Consider the following 14,223-nt stretch of genomic DNA (forward strand, 5'->3'; position numbering starts at 1 on the left):
GGGCAGGAACAGAGGGGCTGGGGCGTCCAATCCATCGGCCCAGGCGGCACCAGGAGTTCCTGCAGTTCCTGCAGGGGAGAGCCTCAAGCCAACAAAGGATTAGGAAGAGCATTTTAAACTTTAATAGGTATATCTCCTGGAAAATGGGGAGTTGGACAAGGCCTACTGGGGCAACAAGGACACACTCAAGGTTACCTATTCAAAGGATCTCCTAGCACTCAAAAGCTATCACTGTCCTTCTGTCAGGGGGAACTCAGCAAACTCTCTTGGCCAAGAGCCTCCAGGAGGATTTCCAGATTTTGGGGCTCCCTTTTAACCATTTTTTCCATCGCTGTAGCTGGGACCATCACCTGCCCTACAGGGGAACAGCCCACAAAGGTCACCATCAGGGATGCCATTAACTCAAAGTCCCTTCTCAGGGAGGTCACTGCACACCTTGGCCTTTCTTTGCCCTCCCCACCAAAGATGCTTCCAACAGCTCTGACACATCTGGCAGACCCAGAGCTCTCCTCAAGGAATGCTTCAGCTGCTTAATGGCTGCCCTTGCACCATCTAGACAAGGCAGCAAATTCTTACAGGCTCTTCTTAAAAGTTGGCATAACAGTCTTACCACACATCCAGAGGGAGCAATCCAGAGTCCAGCCCGTCCCACCATTCCCAGGGAGGCAGTTCCTGGGCTGTCTGGGGCTCAGGGAGGAGTCACAGGGCTTCTTTGCTTCCTTTCCATTGCCTAGGTTTTCTCCTGCAAAAGTAAAGGTTTCTTGGCTTTCCTTGCTCAAGCAGATGCAGCAAAGGCCATCTTTTCAATCTAATACTGGAAACTACTCCAGGTTGTCATTTAAGGGGGTTCTCTCAGGTCCTGCACTAATCCATCACCTTGGCCATTGGTTTTCTTGGCAGGTTCTTGCATTCACGTCCTACAAGCAAACCAGGAGGAGCAAATTTAGCTGTTCCTGCAACCAATCCAAGCTGGCATTCTGATTTTAAAGGATACTGGCTTGGCCTTACCAGGAGAGATCCCACATTAGGGGTAATACCTACAGGTTCTGCCCTCTTCCACTCTCCTGCAATTCCACTGGCCCACACCACAGGAACAACTGCAGCTGCCACTTCAGTCGGGACCTTGCTGCTGACAGGAGTTATTCCCTGCACAACAACAGCTGCTGCTTGGACACATTTAGTTTCAGGAATTACAGTGTCAATAGCCCCAGTTCTCAATTTCATTTTTACCTCAAGTTTTCCAGTCCATCTCTTCCTAGCACAGGTTTGGGGGTTTTTGGCAAATACAGAAACTGAGGAATTACCCAATGTTTTCCCAGTTTAACCCCTGTCACACCAATCACCTTAAAAAGTGCCAGTCCTTCATTCTCCCTCTACTGTGTCAAGGACTGAGGAAGTTGAACCTGTATTTGACCAGGACATGTGCAAACCAAATGCTGGGGACTGGAACACACACCTTGCACTCCTGCAGCTCTCACCATTACAGTCAAGAGAAAACAGCCAATTGTACCATCACTGCTCATTTCTTAATCCCAATCCCACACTTCTTTGGCACTTGGAGTATCACTTTTATCACCCAATTACAGCCCATGAGAAAGCTCCATGTCTAGCAGGGACAGGTTCCCCTGGGATACTGTCAGCAATGTCTGAATCCATTGCAGGGACCTTGCTTTGAGCTCCCCAGGGCCGGGCACCCCGAGGATCTCCCCGAATAATCCTTTCGGTGCGCGCTGGAGTCCTCGGGGTGCCCCAGCCCGGGGGGCACCAACAGCACTGTCCCTCCAGGGGGCCCAATTTGCTGCCAAGGGTTCAATGCACAGCCCAAAAGGCATTTTAAGAGTCCTTCTTTGGAACCCACCAACGTGGACGGGCAGGAAGCCCCAAGAAGGCCTCATTTCTAAAGGCAGGGGGATCTTGCCTGTGTCCCAAACTGGTCCAGGGATCTGAGGCCCTTCCCGAGAAAATCTCGGTGCCGGCGTGAAGGCCCAGAGATCCCTTGGAGCCACAGGAGAGCAGGCACAGAGTCCCTCCTGGGGGGCCAATTCTGCTGCCTGAAATCAGCTCTTCAAAGAAACCTCCAAGATTCAACTGGTGAATTTTAGAAGTCAGGCATTCTGACACTCTAAGATATTTTAGGAACTTATTGACTGAAAAAGCATAAAGCTTTTATCATGGACATATGACCTCCAACAGACAGCTCCTTTCCACTTTCAGTACAAAGTTACTTTCATGGAATCATTTAACAGGAAGTGCACAGGAAACCCAGACTGTGTTTTCCAAAACAGAACATAAACAGAGGAAAAGAGCTTTGCACAAGTGTAACACTCCAGAAGAGACCTGACTTTAGTTCTACTCTTTGTGTTCAAATACAGGAGACAAAAGCTTCAGCAGGAGAGCTGGCACATTACCCGTGGTACCCTGAAAGTCCATCTCACAAGGGCTGTAGGAAAATCACAGCTGTACGAGTCCCTTGTGCCTGCAGATATCTGGGGATCCTCTCCATCCACCTCATGCTCTCCCAGCAGGATAAAGAGTGACCTCAGGGACACGGTGGCACTCGACATCCTGCTGATGGAGCAAGGAAACTTTTAGCATAAAGGTTAGTTGGAATCTAAAGCTTCCTTTCCTGGGAGCTTTGTGCAACCAAGAGGGAGAAAATTTGCATCTCCTTTGGTGCAGGTGTCAACAGAGGCCAACAGAGCTTTCACCTTTTTCAGACAACTGTGCCCTTTTTGGCTCCCTGGCAGCTCCAACGGCACCAGAACCCCCTTCCTGCACACCCACGGGTGTCACACACAGGCACCCACACACCTCTGCTCCAGCCCACACGTGGCCAACATTGCCTCACCCTGGATATCCCAAGGGGAGCATTTTCGCTAGAGAGCACAGCAACCCCCCTGTCCTTGCAAACTGCCTCCTTGCAAAAAGGGAACCGATTCTCCTGGACATTTCTCCAACAGCCAAGATCTTTGGAAGCTGCTCTCATGGCACCAAACCTGCTCGGGGTCTCTCCCAGCTGTGAGTTAACAGGCACACACTCCATTCCATCCTCCCCCAGCCAAACCCAGTTCTCACCGGCAGGACGGGCCCTGCCCTTACCTGTCCAAGCTCCCGGGCTCGGCACAGCCGTGGGTACAGAGCAGCTTCCCAAGGCAGCTCCCGCCCGGCAGGAAGCACAACTCGCCACACTCCACCAGCCGCGGGGCACTGACCTGAGCTGAGCCCCAGCGAGGGCACAGCTGCACAGAAAAGGAGCAAAAAGCATTAATGTAGCACCAAGAAACTGAGACCAGTCTTTGCCTCCTAACCCTGCACGGGGAAAGGCTCTGGGATTCCGAGGCAAACCCTGAGACACCCAGAGAGCAACAGCCCCGCAGCCCTGCCACGGCTCCACCCGGGGGCACCCGGCAGGTAAGGGGCTTACCCGGCCCCCGCTGCCCAGCAAACGCGCCCCTAAACGCCCCCAGCTCCCCCGGTCCACAAACCCAGCGGCCAAGGCGCTCTCCCCTCCGCAGCCCGGGCAGCAGCGGGGCCGCACCCTCAGCCCTCACACACAACCGCCCGCACCTGCCCCGCCGGCCCTTATGTACCGCGGGCCGGCAGCGCTGCCCAATCAGCACTCGAGCGCCTCCGCCCAATCCCAGCCCGCCTGGCCCTGCGGCCCCGCCCCGCCCGCTCCGCCCGGCCCCGCCCCTCGGCGCGGCCCCGCCCCCGTTCCCTCAGCGCGGCCCCGCCCTGCAAACAACCCGGAACAGGAAAATGGTGTTTGCTGCTGGAAAAGGATTGTCTATGAACATAAATTTTGGACCAATGATGCAGCTATTGAAGGAGGGGAATGGTTTACAGAAACTGAACAGTACTTTTGTTACACACAATAATCAAAACCAATAAACACCAAAATGGACTTTACTGAGCTGCAACACAAGGATGGTCTCAGGAGGCAAAGGCGAGAGGTGCACACAGGAGCACCAAAGCTGCACCTGGCGGTTGGGTTGGAGGAACACAATCTTACCGAGTTACGAGCCAGGGGATGGCATTTGGGAACAGCCCCAGCACACTGGAAAGGATTGTTTCATCCAAATTACCTCAGCAATTCTATGGAAAATGTCACCTCTGCTCCCCCTCCCAATTTGCCTCTGCTTTTCCCTCACAAACTTTCCTTCTGTCCCCTGCACAGTGTGAGAAATAGAAACCCAGTCGGGTGATTTCCAATCTGAATTTATTATATGATAAAAGCAAATTCAGCCCTGGGTGATCAGGGAGGGTGTTCAACAACTCCCAGTGCCTGTCACACCCAAAGAAGACAGTTGTTCTACATTTATTTCCAGCTACTTCAGGAATATTCATTATACATAAGCATAAACATTACACATTGTTAAGTCAGACATTTAACAGATGTTTTTCTTAACAAGAATGTTATCTATAAGCATCCATAATATTGTTAGGTCAGACATTCAACAGATATTTTCTTAACAAGAATGTTATCTCTAAGCATCCGTAATATATTGCCAAATCAGACATTCAGCAGATGTTTGCTTGTTATCTATACAAAGTTATAAATTTTAAGAAAGGTGCTATTATCTAGCTAACTAAACAAAATTCTCTCACTATAAATCCTACACAAGGTAAAAGGGAGGTAACTTGTTTCATCTCTTTTTAGGGGCCCAATTAAGTTTTACAATTTGTTTTTCTTTTCTCTCTCCAGGTCATATTGACCTTACACTGTTTTCTCTTAATTAGCCCAAATCATTTTCTCAGTTTATCACAACAGGAACTCAGGTTTGACCCCCAAACCTCCCCTGACCAGCTCAGGTTTTACCCCAGAATGTCCCACACTAATTGCCTGTTTTACCTCAGAATTTTCATTTTACGCCCCCGGGAGAGACGGGAGACCACAAGTCCCGAGTACCCCGGGAACACCCCCAGCCCCAGCCCGGCCCGGCTGCTCCTTCCCCACTCGGTGCCACCGCCCTGGGGTGACAGGGAGGGGACAGGAACAACCCCCGAGCTGCCCCTGCTGCTGCACAGCGAGTGCCTGCCTCACATTTCCCGGCCCTTCAGTGTTTAACTTATTCGTACAAAAGTTTTATTTGAATTTTCAAACCCTATGGATCCACACTTGGAATTCCTCATATCTCAAAATCCTGTATATCTTATAACAGGTGTGGGGTTTTATTTTGAAATCAGTTTTCATATGAATTGATATTATTCATCAATAGATTTTAAAATAACAAATTTAAAAGGTATTAGTATTTTACAGACACATGCAACCCCTCTCTAAGAATTTTAAGGCATTTTTGGGCTGTCCCCTCCCTTTTTGGGGGAACCCACCCAACTCCCTTGATTCCCCACTCATTTTCTCCACCGCAACACCACCCTCCCAGTGACACCAGAGTGCCCCAAATGACATTATCAGAGATGATGACACAGAGCCCCCCACCCTGCACACGTGTCCCCAGGGATGGGGCATGGCTGGGACATCCTCACTGCGACGTCCCCAGGGCGCCGGTGCCGACATCATCACAGTCCATGTGCCCCGGGGGCTGTCCCGGGGGGTCCCCTGTGGCTCCGGGGGGACTTGGAGGGGGGCAGCTCCCACCTTGGCGACAGCAAAGGCAGGTGCCTCAGGGGGACAGCTCCGTGTCCCCCCTCCAGACCCCACCTGGGGTGTTTCTGTGTTTCTGCAGCCCCCGTGGATCTGGTGCTGGATCCCAGCTCGCCACTGCAGCCAAACCCCTGTGGAGTGGCTCTGCAGGGGGGACAGGGCAGCTGTGGTCCCTCTTACCTGTGGGTGGGACACAGATCCAGCCCCTCCGTGCCACTCCCTCGGAGATGTCCCCAGTGCTGGGAGCGGGAGACTCCTCTGGCACGGCCGTGGCATCGTCATAGCCATCCAGGGTTCCAGCCGTGGCATCGTCGTGGCCATCCAGGGTTCCAGCCGTGGCATTGTCGTGGCCATCCGGGGTTCCTGCTGTGGCATCGTCGTAGCCATCCGGGGTTCCTGCTGTGGCATCGTCGTAGCCATCCGAGGTTCCTGCTGTGGCATCGTCGTAGCCATCCGGGGTTCCTGCTGTGGCATCGTCGTAGCCATCCGAGGTTCCTGCTGTGGCATCGTCGTAGCCATCCGGGGTTCCGTGCCCAGGCAGGGCGGGGGGGGCTGGGACTGGCACAGGAGTACATGCCACTGACCTGGTGCCCATGGCAGGGACTGGCTGTGCCATCCCCCTCTGCCTGTGCCATCCCCCTCTGCCTGTGCCACCAGGGATGTGTTGGTGGCCCTTGGTCCCTCAGGGAAAGGTGATGCTTCTCTGCCCACTAACGAGGGGGGACGTGTCCCCTCAGCTCCCCAGCCCTGCCGTGTCCCCTTTCCCCAGCACTCCCCACTGGGTTCCTGCCCTGTGCCCCTACCTGGGACTGCCCCGCTGTCACTCCCCTCCATGCTGTCCCCAGGGTAATACAGCAGATTCTTCACCGAGCCCTCCCGCGGGGAACCTGCAGGGGGAAAACAGGGTCTTGGGGTGGCCAGAGGTGGCACCGCGGGTGACACAACCTCAGCCACTGAGCAGGGCTGTGATGGGACCCAGGGACCCCCCACACCACGGGGAGGAGCCAGTGCTGTGCCACCAGGACCCGCTGCCGCGGTGGGACTGTGGGGCAGAGCCCCCCTGTCCGGGCAGAGCTGGGGCACGGGGGCTGCACCGACCTGGGCGACTGGGCACCTCCTGGTACTCCGGCATCGCGCTGTAGTCCAGCTCCTGGTAGATGGCGTCGGGGATGGCACCCACGGCTCTGCCGGCGCCTGCAACAAGAGGCAGCGCTCTCCCAGGGCCGTGGGCACCGTGGGTGGCACCGGGCTCACCCACTGCCCACCCTCCGAGCCGTTCCACACTGGGAGAGCCCCTGGAACCCCCAAAGCGGCTCTGCCCCGGCACCCACCCGCCGGGACCCACCTCGGCGCCAAGGGCGGGCACGGCACATCAGCACGGCCAGGGCGCCCAGGGCCAGGCACAGCAGCGTCCCCAGGACCACGCACAGCACCACCGCCACCGGCACAGTCCCCCTGGCCACCTGCCCGCTTGGCACCGGCACAGTCCCCCTGCCCACCGCAGGGCCGCTGCTGCTGGGGACAGCTGTGGGGACACGGCCAGGCAGTGAGGGCAGGGGGATCCTAGCCAGCCCGGGGGGGGGCTGCTGGCACGGGCAGAGCTACCTGTGCAGGTGGCCCCGTCCGGGCACGGGGTGGTGGCTGGCTCGCTGGGGTTGTCACTGTCCTCCGCACAAACCACGTAGGCGTCCCCTCCGGGGCCGCAGGCCTGCAGGTGCCAGGGTGCCGAGGGGCACCCCCAGAGCGAGCGGGCCCCCTCCTCGCAGCCCACCCAGGCCAGCCAGGCGGGGGCCGGCTGCTGGGCGGGGGCGGGTGCCAGCTGCCCCCCGTCCCCACAGCCCAGCTGCCGGCAGACGGCGGCGGCGGTGCCGGGGCCGGTGCCGGTGGCGCACACGCGGCCCCAGGTGCCGTCGTGGAGCAGCTCCAGGTACCCGCTGCAGCGCCCGCGCCCGCCCGCCAGCCGCAGGGAGAGCTGCTCTGCGAGGGGTGCAGGGGGGTCACGGCACGGCCGGGAACCCCCCGGGGGGCTCTGCTGCTCCCCGCCCCGGGGACACCCGACACTGACCTGAGCACACGGCCCCGGCCCCGGCCCCGCGCTCGCACTCGCGCCGTTCCGAGCGTGGGCATTCCCAGAGAGACTCCTCGCTCCCGGCGCACTCAACCACGTACGGCCACGCTCTGCCCGGCCCGGGGCCCAAGCGCGCCGAGCCGGGGGCCTCCAGAGCCGCGCCACAGCCCAGCTCCCGGCACACAACGGCGGCGGCCTGCAGGTCCCAGCGCTCCTGGCACACGCTGCTCCACGTGCCACCGGCATAGACCTCCACGCGCCCGGCGCAGCGCCCGGCACCGCCCGCCAGCCTCACCCGCCGGCTGCCTGCGGGCACGGAAGGACCGGGCTGGGGGCTGCTCGGGGCACCAGCACCCCGCCCCTTCTCGGGACACCCACCTGAGCAGACGATGGCTGCCCCATGAGGGATGTCGGTTGGCCCGGTGGTCATGTTCCAGACTATTAAGTCGTTTAGCCAGACAGGCATCTCCTGGTTGGTCATCTTCCAGAGAGTGTGGACCACTTCTATTGTAATTTTCTGCTCCGAATCGCTCATGTTCCACACGGGGACCGTACCAACGACAGCATCGCTCCTGTCCAGCCCACCACAGCCCAGCCTCCCACACACCACACTGAAATTCCGTTCAGCCAAAACCTCTCCTGGCACACGGCGCCAGACCCCAGGGCTTATGGCCAACTCCAGCCACCCGTCGCACCGGCTCTCACCCTCCACCAGCCGCAGGGAATTGACGATGCCTGTAAAATGACCTGGCTCAGCCCTCCCCTCATCCCAAAACAGCCCTGAGTGCTCCGCTCCCAGTTCTTGGGGTGTCCCAAAAGCCCTTGGAGCCTCTTCCCACAGGTGCCACACAGACCTGAGCAGTTGACGGCGGCGGCGTTCCCCGGGCTGCAGGGGGGCTCCCCCAGCACCGCCACGGGGCACTCGCCCGGGTGCCGCTCGCTCCCGCTGCAGCCGAAGGCGTCCAGCCTCAGCGGCCCGTCCCCGCTGCCGAAGGAGCCTCCCGGGGGCACGGTGACGGCGTGGCCACAGCCCAGCTGGCGGCACAGGACGTCGGCATCGGGCAGGTCCCAGTCGGTGGCGCACACGGACCCCCACGTGCCCCTCACCGCCACCTCCACCCGCCCGGCACAGCCCGAGCTGCTGTTCCCCAGCCGGAAGCCCGTGTAGGCTGTGGCAGAAAGGCCGTTCAGGGGGGTGATGCTGGGGGGACCCCCAACACCCCCCGCTGTCCCCGGTGCTTACGGGAGCAGATGATGGTGGCGTGGCCAGTGCAGCCCTGGCCGTGGGGCACCCGCCGGCCGCAGGCACTGAGGAGGGGCTCGGTGCCGCTGCAGTTGAACCCCCCCTCCCACAGCGGCCCCGTTCCCGCCCCAAACCGGCCGCTGCCGGGGATGGCCAGCGCCGCGCCGCAGCCCAGCTCCCGGCACACCACCTGGGCCACCTTCATGTCCACGTGCTCCGCGCAGACGCCAACCCAGGCCTGGCGCTGCCGCACCTCCAACCGCCCGGCACAGGCTCTGTCACCTCCGACCAGCCGGGAAAACCCTGCGGGAGCAGTGTAGAGTTGGCACTGAGGGATCTGCTGGGAGTGCTGCGTCCCTCCCAGCCTGGCTCCTACCTTGGCAGATGACAGCAGTGTCGAACTCATGGGTACCGTTGTATGGTCCCCAGCCGCGGATCTTGCAGTCCCACAGTGTGGCCTCGTCCCCCTTGCAGTCCACCGCGGCCAGGTTGAGGGGCCCAGCTATAGTGCCAAAGCGGTCGAGGGCAGAGTAGGCGCCCGCAGCCGAGCCACAGCCCAGCTGCTGGCACACCACCTCGGCGTCCTCCATGAACCAGTTGCGATCTCCCACCGAGCCCCAGTGTCCCCGCAGCTTCACCTCCACCCTCCCGGCGCAGGGACCGCCGCCCACCAGCCTCAGCTCCATGGACTCTGCACCGGGACATCCGCACAGCTCAGCCCTGCCCGGCACACCCCAGCACAAGGTGGGGGTCCCAGCACGGCCAGCCTGTCCCCCTCACCTTTGCAGGTCACCCCCACGTCCCGCTCGTGGCCGCAGTAGTGCTGGCCCCATCCGAAGTGCGGACAGTCCTCCAGCACCTCCTCGGTGCCACGGCAGAAGTAGGGCTGGAGCCAGATCCGGCCGCTGCCCTGCCCGAACGGGGCGTACGGGGACGACGAGAGCACGCGGCCACAGCCCAGCTGCCGGCACACCACGGTGGCCCATTGGGCTTCCAAGTCGAAGTCGTAGACGCAGACGGAGCCCCACTCACCGTCGTGATTCACCTCCACGCGTCCGGCACAGCGCCCGCCGCCCCCCACCAGCCGCAGCTGCCCGGAGCCTGCGGCACGGAGGGGCCTGAGCCGGGCCCGGCACCGGCGGGTCCCCGCTCCCACCACCCCGCCACTCACCCCCACACAGCTGCAGGCACAGCAGCAGCCCCAGCGCCCGGACCAGCCCCATCCCCGACAGGTCCCGCACCCCCAGCGCGGGCAGGGGATGATGTAGCGGCAGCGCCGGAGCCGGTGCAGGCGGCAGCACCAGGGGAGCCTTTATCAGCCGGGCGATCGCCCAGCTGCGGGGCCACGGCCTCCAATAACCTGCTTCGTGCCCAAATATGAGGCTCGGCTCCGCTTCTGGCGTCACACACCTCGCCACAGTGGGCCGGCACACGGATGTCCCCGGGGGGAGCCGCCCCCCCCCAGCACCTGGGCCGAGGGGGCCCCTCCTGTACCCCCCCGTGGCTCCAACTCTGCCGCTGGAGCCCGGCAAGAGCCATCCCCGCGCTGACAGGATTCAGCCCCGATCCCGCCGGAGCCTCCACGGGACCGCCCCGAGGAGCGGCTCGAGGCAGAGCCCCGGGGCCCCCTCCCCGGGTGCCCCCTCCCCGGGCGGTGGGAGCAGCCCCCGGCTCCCCGCGGGGGCGGCGGGTCCCGGTGCCTCGCGCGGGCGGTGGCACATGGCGGGGCTGCCGCAGCTGTGCCCCCGCGCTCGCCTCGCCGCCGGGGCAGGAAGGAGGCGGTTACCGCCCGCCGGGGACGCGGACGAGGCACCGACCGCACGCGGCTCCTGCCACCTGCGCCGGTACCGATAACGCCGCCGCTCTGCGCTGCCCGCGCCCCGCGGCTCTGTCCCGCTGCAGCTCGGGAGCCTCGGGAGCCGCAGCGTTAAGGAGATGTCCCAATCTGATCGCTCCTGCGGCTCCCTGCCGTCACGGTCCCAACGCCAGAGACTTTCACTGCTGGGAAGAAACCTCTGAAGATCTGCTCTGATGGGGAGTTCAAAAAATGTCGCTTCTCAGGAGGAGAAGGATTTCTGTTTCCTGGAAAATCTGTTTCCAGCTGAGCTCAGAAAGTACACACCAGAGGTTTGGGGAAAAGGAGAAGACTGAAGCAATGACCCACCAGAAACCCATCAGAACTCACTGGCACTACTTCCAAGGCTGCTGGCGAAGCCTGGAAAACCCTCAGAAGCCATACTGATTTGTCTTGGTTTGGCCCAGTCTCTTCCTGGACCTCAACTGCTTTTAGCACAGATGCTGCTGTTCTGTGAGAATCCTGGAGGTTCCCTGGGCAGCTGATCCACTCTGCCCCGTGTCTCCTGCTCTGAGTTCCTGCCCAGCCAGAGTCAATTGTGCCAAGGGCACGAGTACTCACAGCCTGGATAGGGAATGGGGGACTGACTTGTGTGGAATTCACCTAGAAAGTCAAACAAGGGGATTGTTGGACTATCTGGCTCCTTAGGGAACCTGCTGGGAGTAGAGAAGCACAACCCCAAATCTCCAGCTGTGGGCGGAGTCGTGGAACGTAAACCAGCACAAATGGATCCCCCAAAATGAACCGTGGGAGAGCAGGACCAAATAAGGGTCACTGTCCCTGGGGAAAGGCCAAAGGAATTGGTTGGGACTTGGATTGTCCCCTGGGGAGATGCTGGTTGCTGGGATGGAGAGAATGCCCTCCCTCAGGCTGCCAAGATCTCTCAGTGCAGCGGCTTTGGCCGACACGGCAGCACAAAGATTGTTCTCTGCGCGGGGCCCAGGGTTGGGTTCCGGTCTCAGCTTTGCAGGTTTAGAGGAATTCTACCTACAGCCTGCAATTCCATGGGGAATTCCTGCTGGAACAGCCTCCCAGTGCCTCCTGGAGCCCGGCTATTCCCCTGCAGAGCTGCCGCTCTAAGGCCACGTTTGCCAGGAAGCAGCCACGGTTCCAGGTTTGCTCAGCGGGATCGGGACAAGGACAGGTTGATGTTGCACAGACTTTGCTGTTTGTAACCCTCGTGCCCATCCCCACTGATGTCCCTGGGGGAGACAGCTCTGGTTGCCTGGAAATGACCTGAACAAACAGTTTTTCTGATGGGTCTGGTCTCCCCCTGGCCGAGTTATGGAGCAGAAGCACCAACCCCGGCCCAGCTCTCAGTTCTGCAACTGCAAATCTTTGTATCCTGTACAATATGTTGAATTTAAGAACGTTTCCCTGTGTTGCAGTGTTTATGTATTTTGTCTTTTTCCTTCTGTTTGGCAGGTGAAAATTCATTAAACAGTGGATTTATCACTCTTCCTGCTTCCAGTGGGGAGTACTGGCTGCTCTGTTTAAACTGGTGACTGAGAAACTCATACTAAAAGTGAAATAATTTTTTAAAATACTTGGGAAGAGTTTTCATAATATGATTTTTTTCCCCTTTGCTGTGTGTTATTTTTCTATGTCCTGGCTTTTCAGAGGAATTTATTGTATTTTAATTAGGAAAACAGTACCTAAATTAGAAATTATTTTAGGTGTTACACCTGGAATTTTCAATTTCCTAAGGCAATTCTCTGTGCATTACTAACCAGCAGAGAGTGCTGCAGCAGTTCCTCAGGAGCACTACACAGGAGCATTATTTTTCCTCTTTTTTGGCTGGTTTTGTTTTCTTTCAGTATATTTACATACTAAAGGATCAACAACTATAAAAACTGAAGTGAGTTTTTGGTGCAGTTTATTATGTTGCCTTGGATATTGAATCAAAGTAGCAGGTGAAGCCACACATCTGCAGTGGGAACAGGGGCTCGGACAGAAATTATTCCGTTGTCCAACTTTAAAAATTCATGGAAAATTTTGTTTCCACGTGCCAAGAACCAGCGGCTCCAATCTGTGCCCAGCAAGACCTCGAGGCAAAGGGCTTCCCTCAAATTCAGTAGATTGAGGCTTGTTTTGGACACACATCCCAAGGGAAGGGGCTTCCACTGCGGGATCCCAGCCTCTGCTCCAGATGTGTCTCCAGCTGTTTGTTCCCGGGCCCTGCTGTGAGTTATGGCACAGAGGGAGAGGGGCTTTTATTGCTTAGGAATGTCCTCGTGCCCTGGGGCAGCTGAATTGAATGAGGCACAGGGCTGAGCGTCAAAGGAGAAAAAGGGAAAGGGGAAAGAGAGAAAAGAAAAAGGGGGAAAATGGGAAAAAGAAAGAAAGTAAAATAGGAAAAGAGAAAAGAAAAAGGGAGAAAAAGAGAAATGGCAAAAAAGGGAAAAGTGGAAAAGAGAAAAGGAAAATGCGATAAAAGGAAAACTAAGATAAAAGAAAAAGGGAAAAAGGAGGGGGAAAGGGGGGAAAAATAGAAAGGAAAAGGGGGAAAGAAAAGAAAAAGGGGAGGAAAGAAAAAGGGAGAGAAAATAAAAACAGAGGAAAAAAAAGAAGAAAAGGGGAGGAAAAAAAATAAAAGAAAAAGGGACAAGAAAAATAGAAGAAAAGAAAATGGGAAAAAAAGAAAAATGGTAAAAATAAATGAAAAGGGGGGGGAGAAAATAAAAGGGCATAAAGAGAAGAGAAAAGGAAATCGGAAAGAAAGGCCGCGCTGCCCCACGGCTGATCTGCACGAACCCGTTCCCATCCCATTCCCATCCCATTCCCATCCCATTCCCATCCCATTCCCATCCCGTCCCTTCCCGTCCCGTTCCCGGAGCCGTTTCCCGCGCGCGCTCCCGAGCGGGGCGGGGCCTCTGCGCGCGCAGGCGGGCGGGTCACGTGACGGGGCGGCGGGAGCGTCCGAACGGCCGGGACGGGATCGGGATCGGGATCGGGATCGGGATCGGCACCGGGATCGGGATCGGCATCGGCACCGGGACCGGGATCAGGATCGGGATCGGGATCGGGACCGGGGTGAGACGGGCGGGTCCCGCCGGGCGGTCGCGGGGCTCCCCCGGGGCCTCCCCGGTGCCGGGAGCGGCCGGTCCAGCGCCGGCCCAGGGCAGGCTGAGGGGAGCGGGGCGGGAGCTGAGGGGCCGTGAGGGGATCGAACAAAGGGCCGGGACCGGCTCGGCGGGGGGACACGGCGGGGACACCGGGGAGCCACAGACCGCGGGCTGGCACCGGGCAGGGGCTGCTGGCTCCGGGGGCAGCGGGAATCGTGGAGTCCCGGAAGGGTCGGGTGGGAAGGGACCTTGAAGATCATCCACTCCCACCCCCGGCCATGGGCAGGGACACCTTCCACCAGCCCAGGTTGCTCCAAGCTCCGTCCAACCTGGCCTTGGACACTTCCAGGGATGGGGCAGCCACAGCTTCTCTGGGCAACCTGTGCC

At 58.8% G+C, this 14,223-nt stretch overlaps 1 protein-coding gene across 1 annotated transcript; it reads right to left on the reverse strand.

Annotated features, from left to right (window-relative positions):
• Positions 1-3,892: 3,892 nt before the first annotated feature.
• Positions 3,893-10,455, reverse strand: LOC116787982 (antigen WC1.1-like). Its single transcript, XM_032690191.1, has 14 exons — positions 10,385-10,455; positions 9,697-10,097; positions 9,293-9,607; positions 8,917-9,219; positions 8,528-8,842; positions 8,052-8,408; positions 7,671-7,979; positions 7,211-7,582; positions 6,951-7,130; positions 6,704-6,799; positions 6,409-6,492; positions 5,786-6,163; positions 5,441-5,599; positions 3,893-3,980 (listed from the first exon to the last, which is right to left on the reverse strand). The coding sequence occupies exons 1-13, from the start codon at positions 10,453-10,455 to the stop codon at positions 5,484-5,486; spliced, it is 3,297 nt and encodes a 1,098-aa protein (XP_032546082.1). The 3' UTR covers positions 3,893-3,980; positions 5,441-5,483.
• Between the last annotated feature and the right edge of the window lie 3,768 nt (positions 10,456-14,223).

Source organism: Chiroxiphia lanceolata, chromosome 6 (assembly GCF_009829145.1).
Source record: "Chiroxiphia lanceolata isolate bChiLan1 chromosome 6, bChiLan1.pri, whole genome shotgun sequence".
In the NCBI taxonomy this organism is placed as follows: Eukaryota; Metazoa; Chordata; class Aves; order Passeriformes; family Pipridae; genus Chiroxiphia; species Chiroxiphia lanceolata.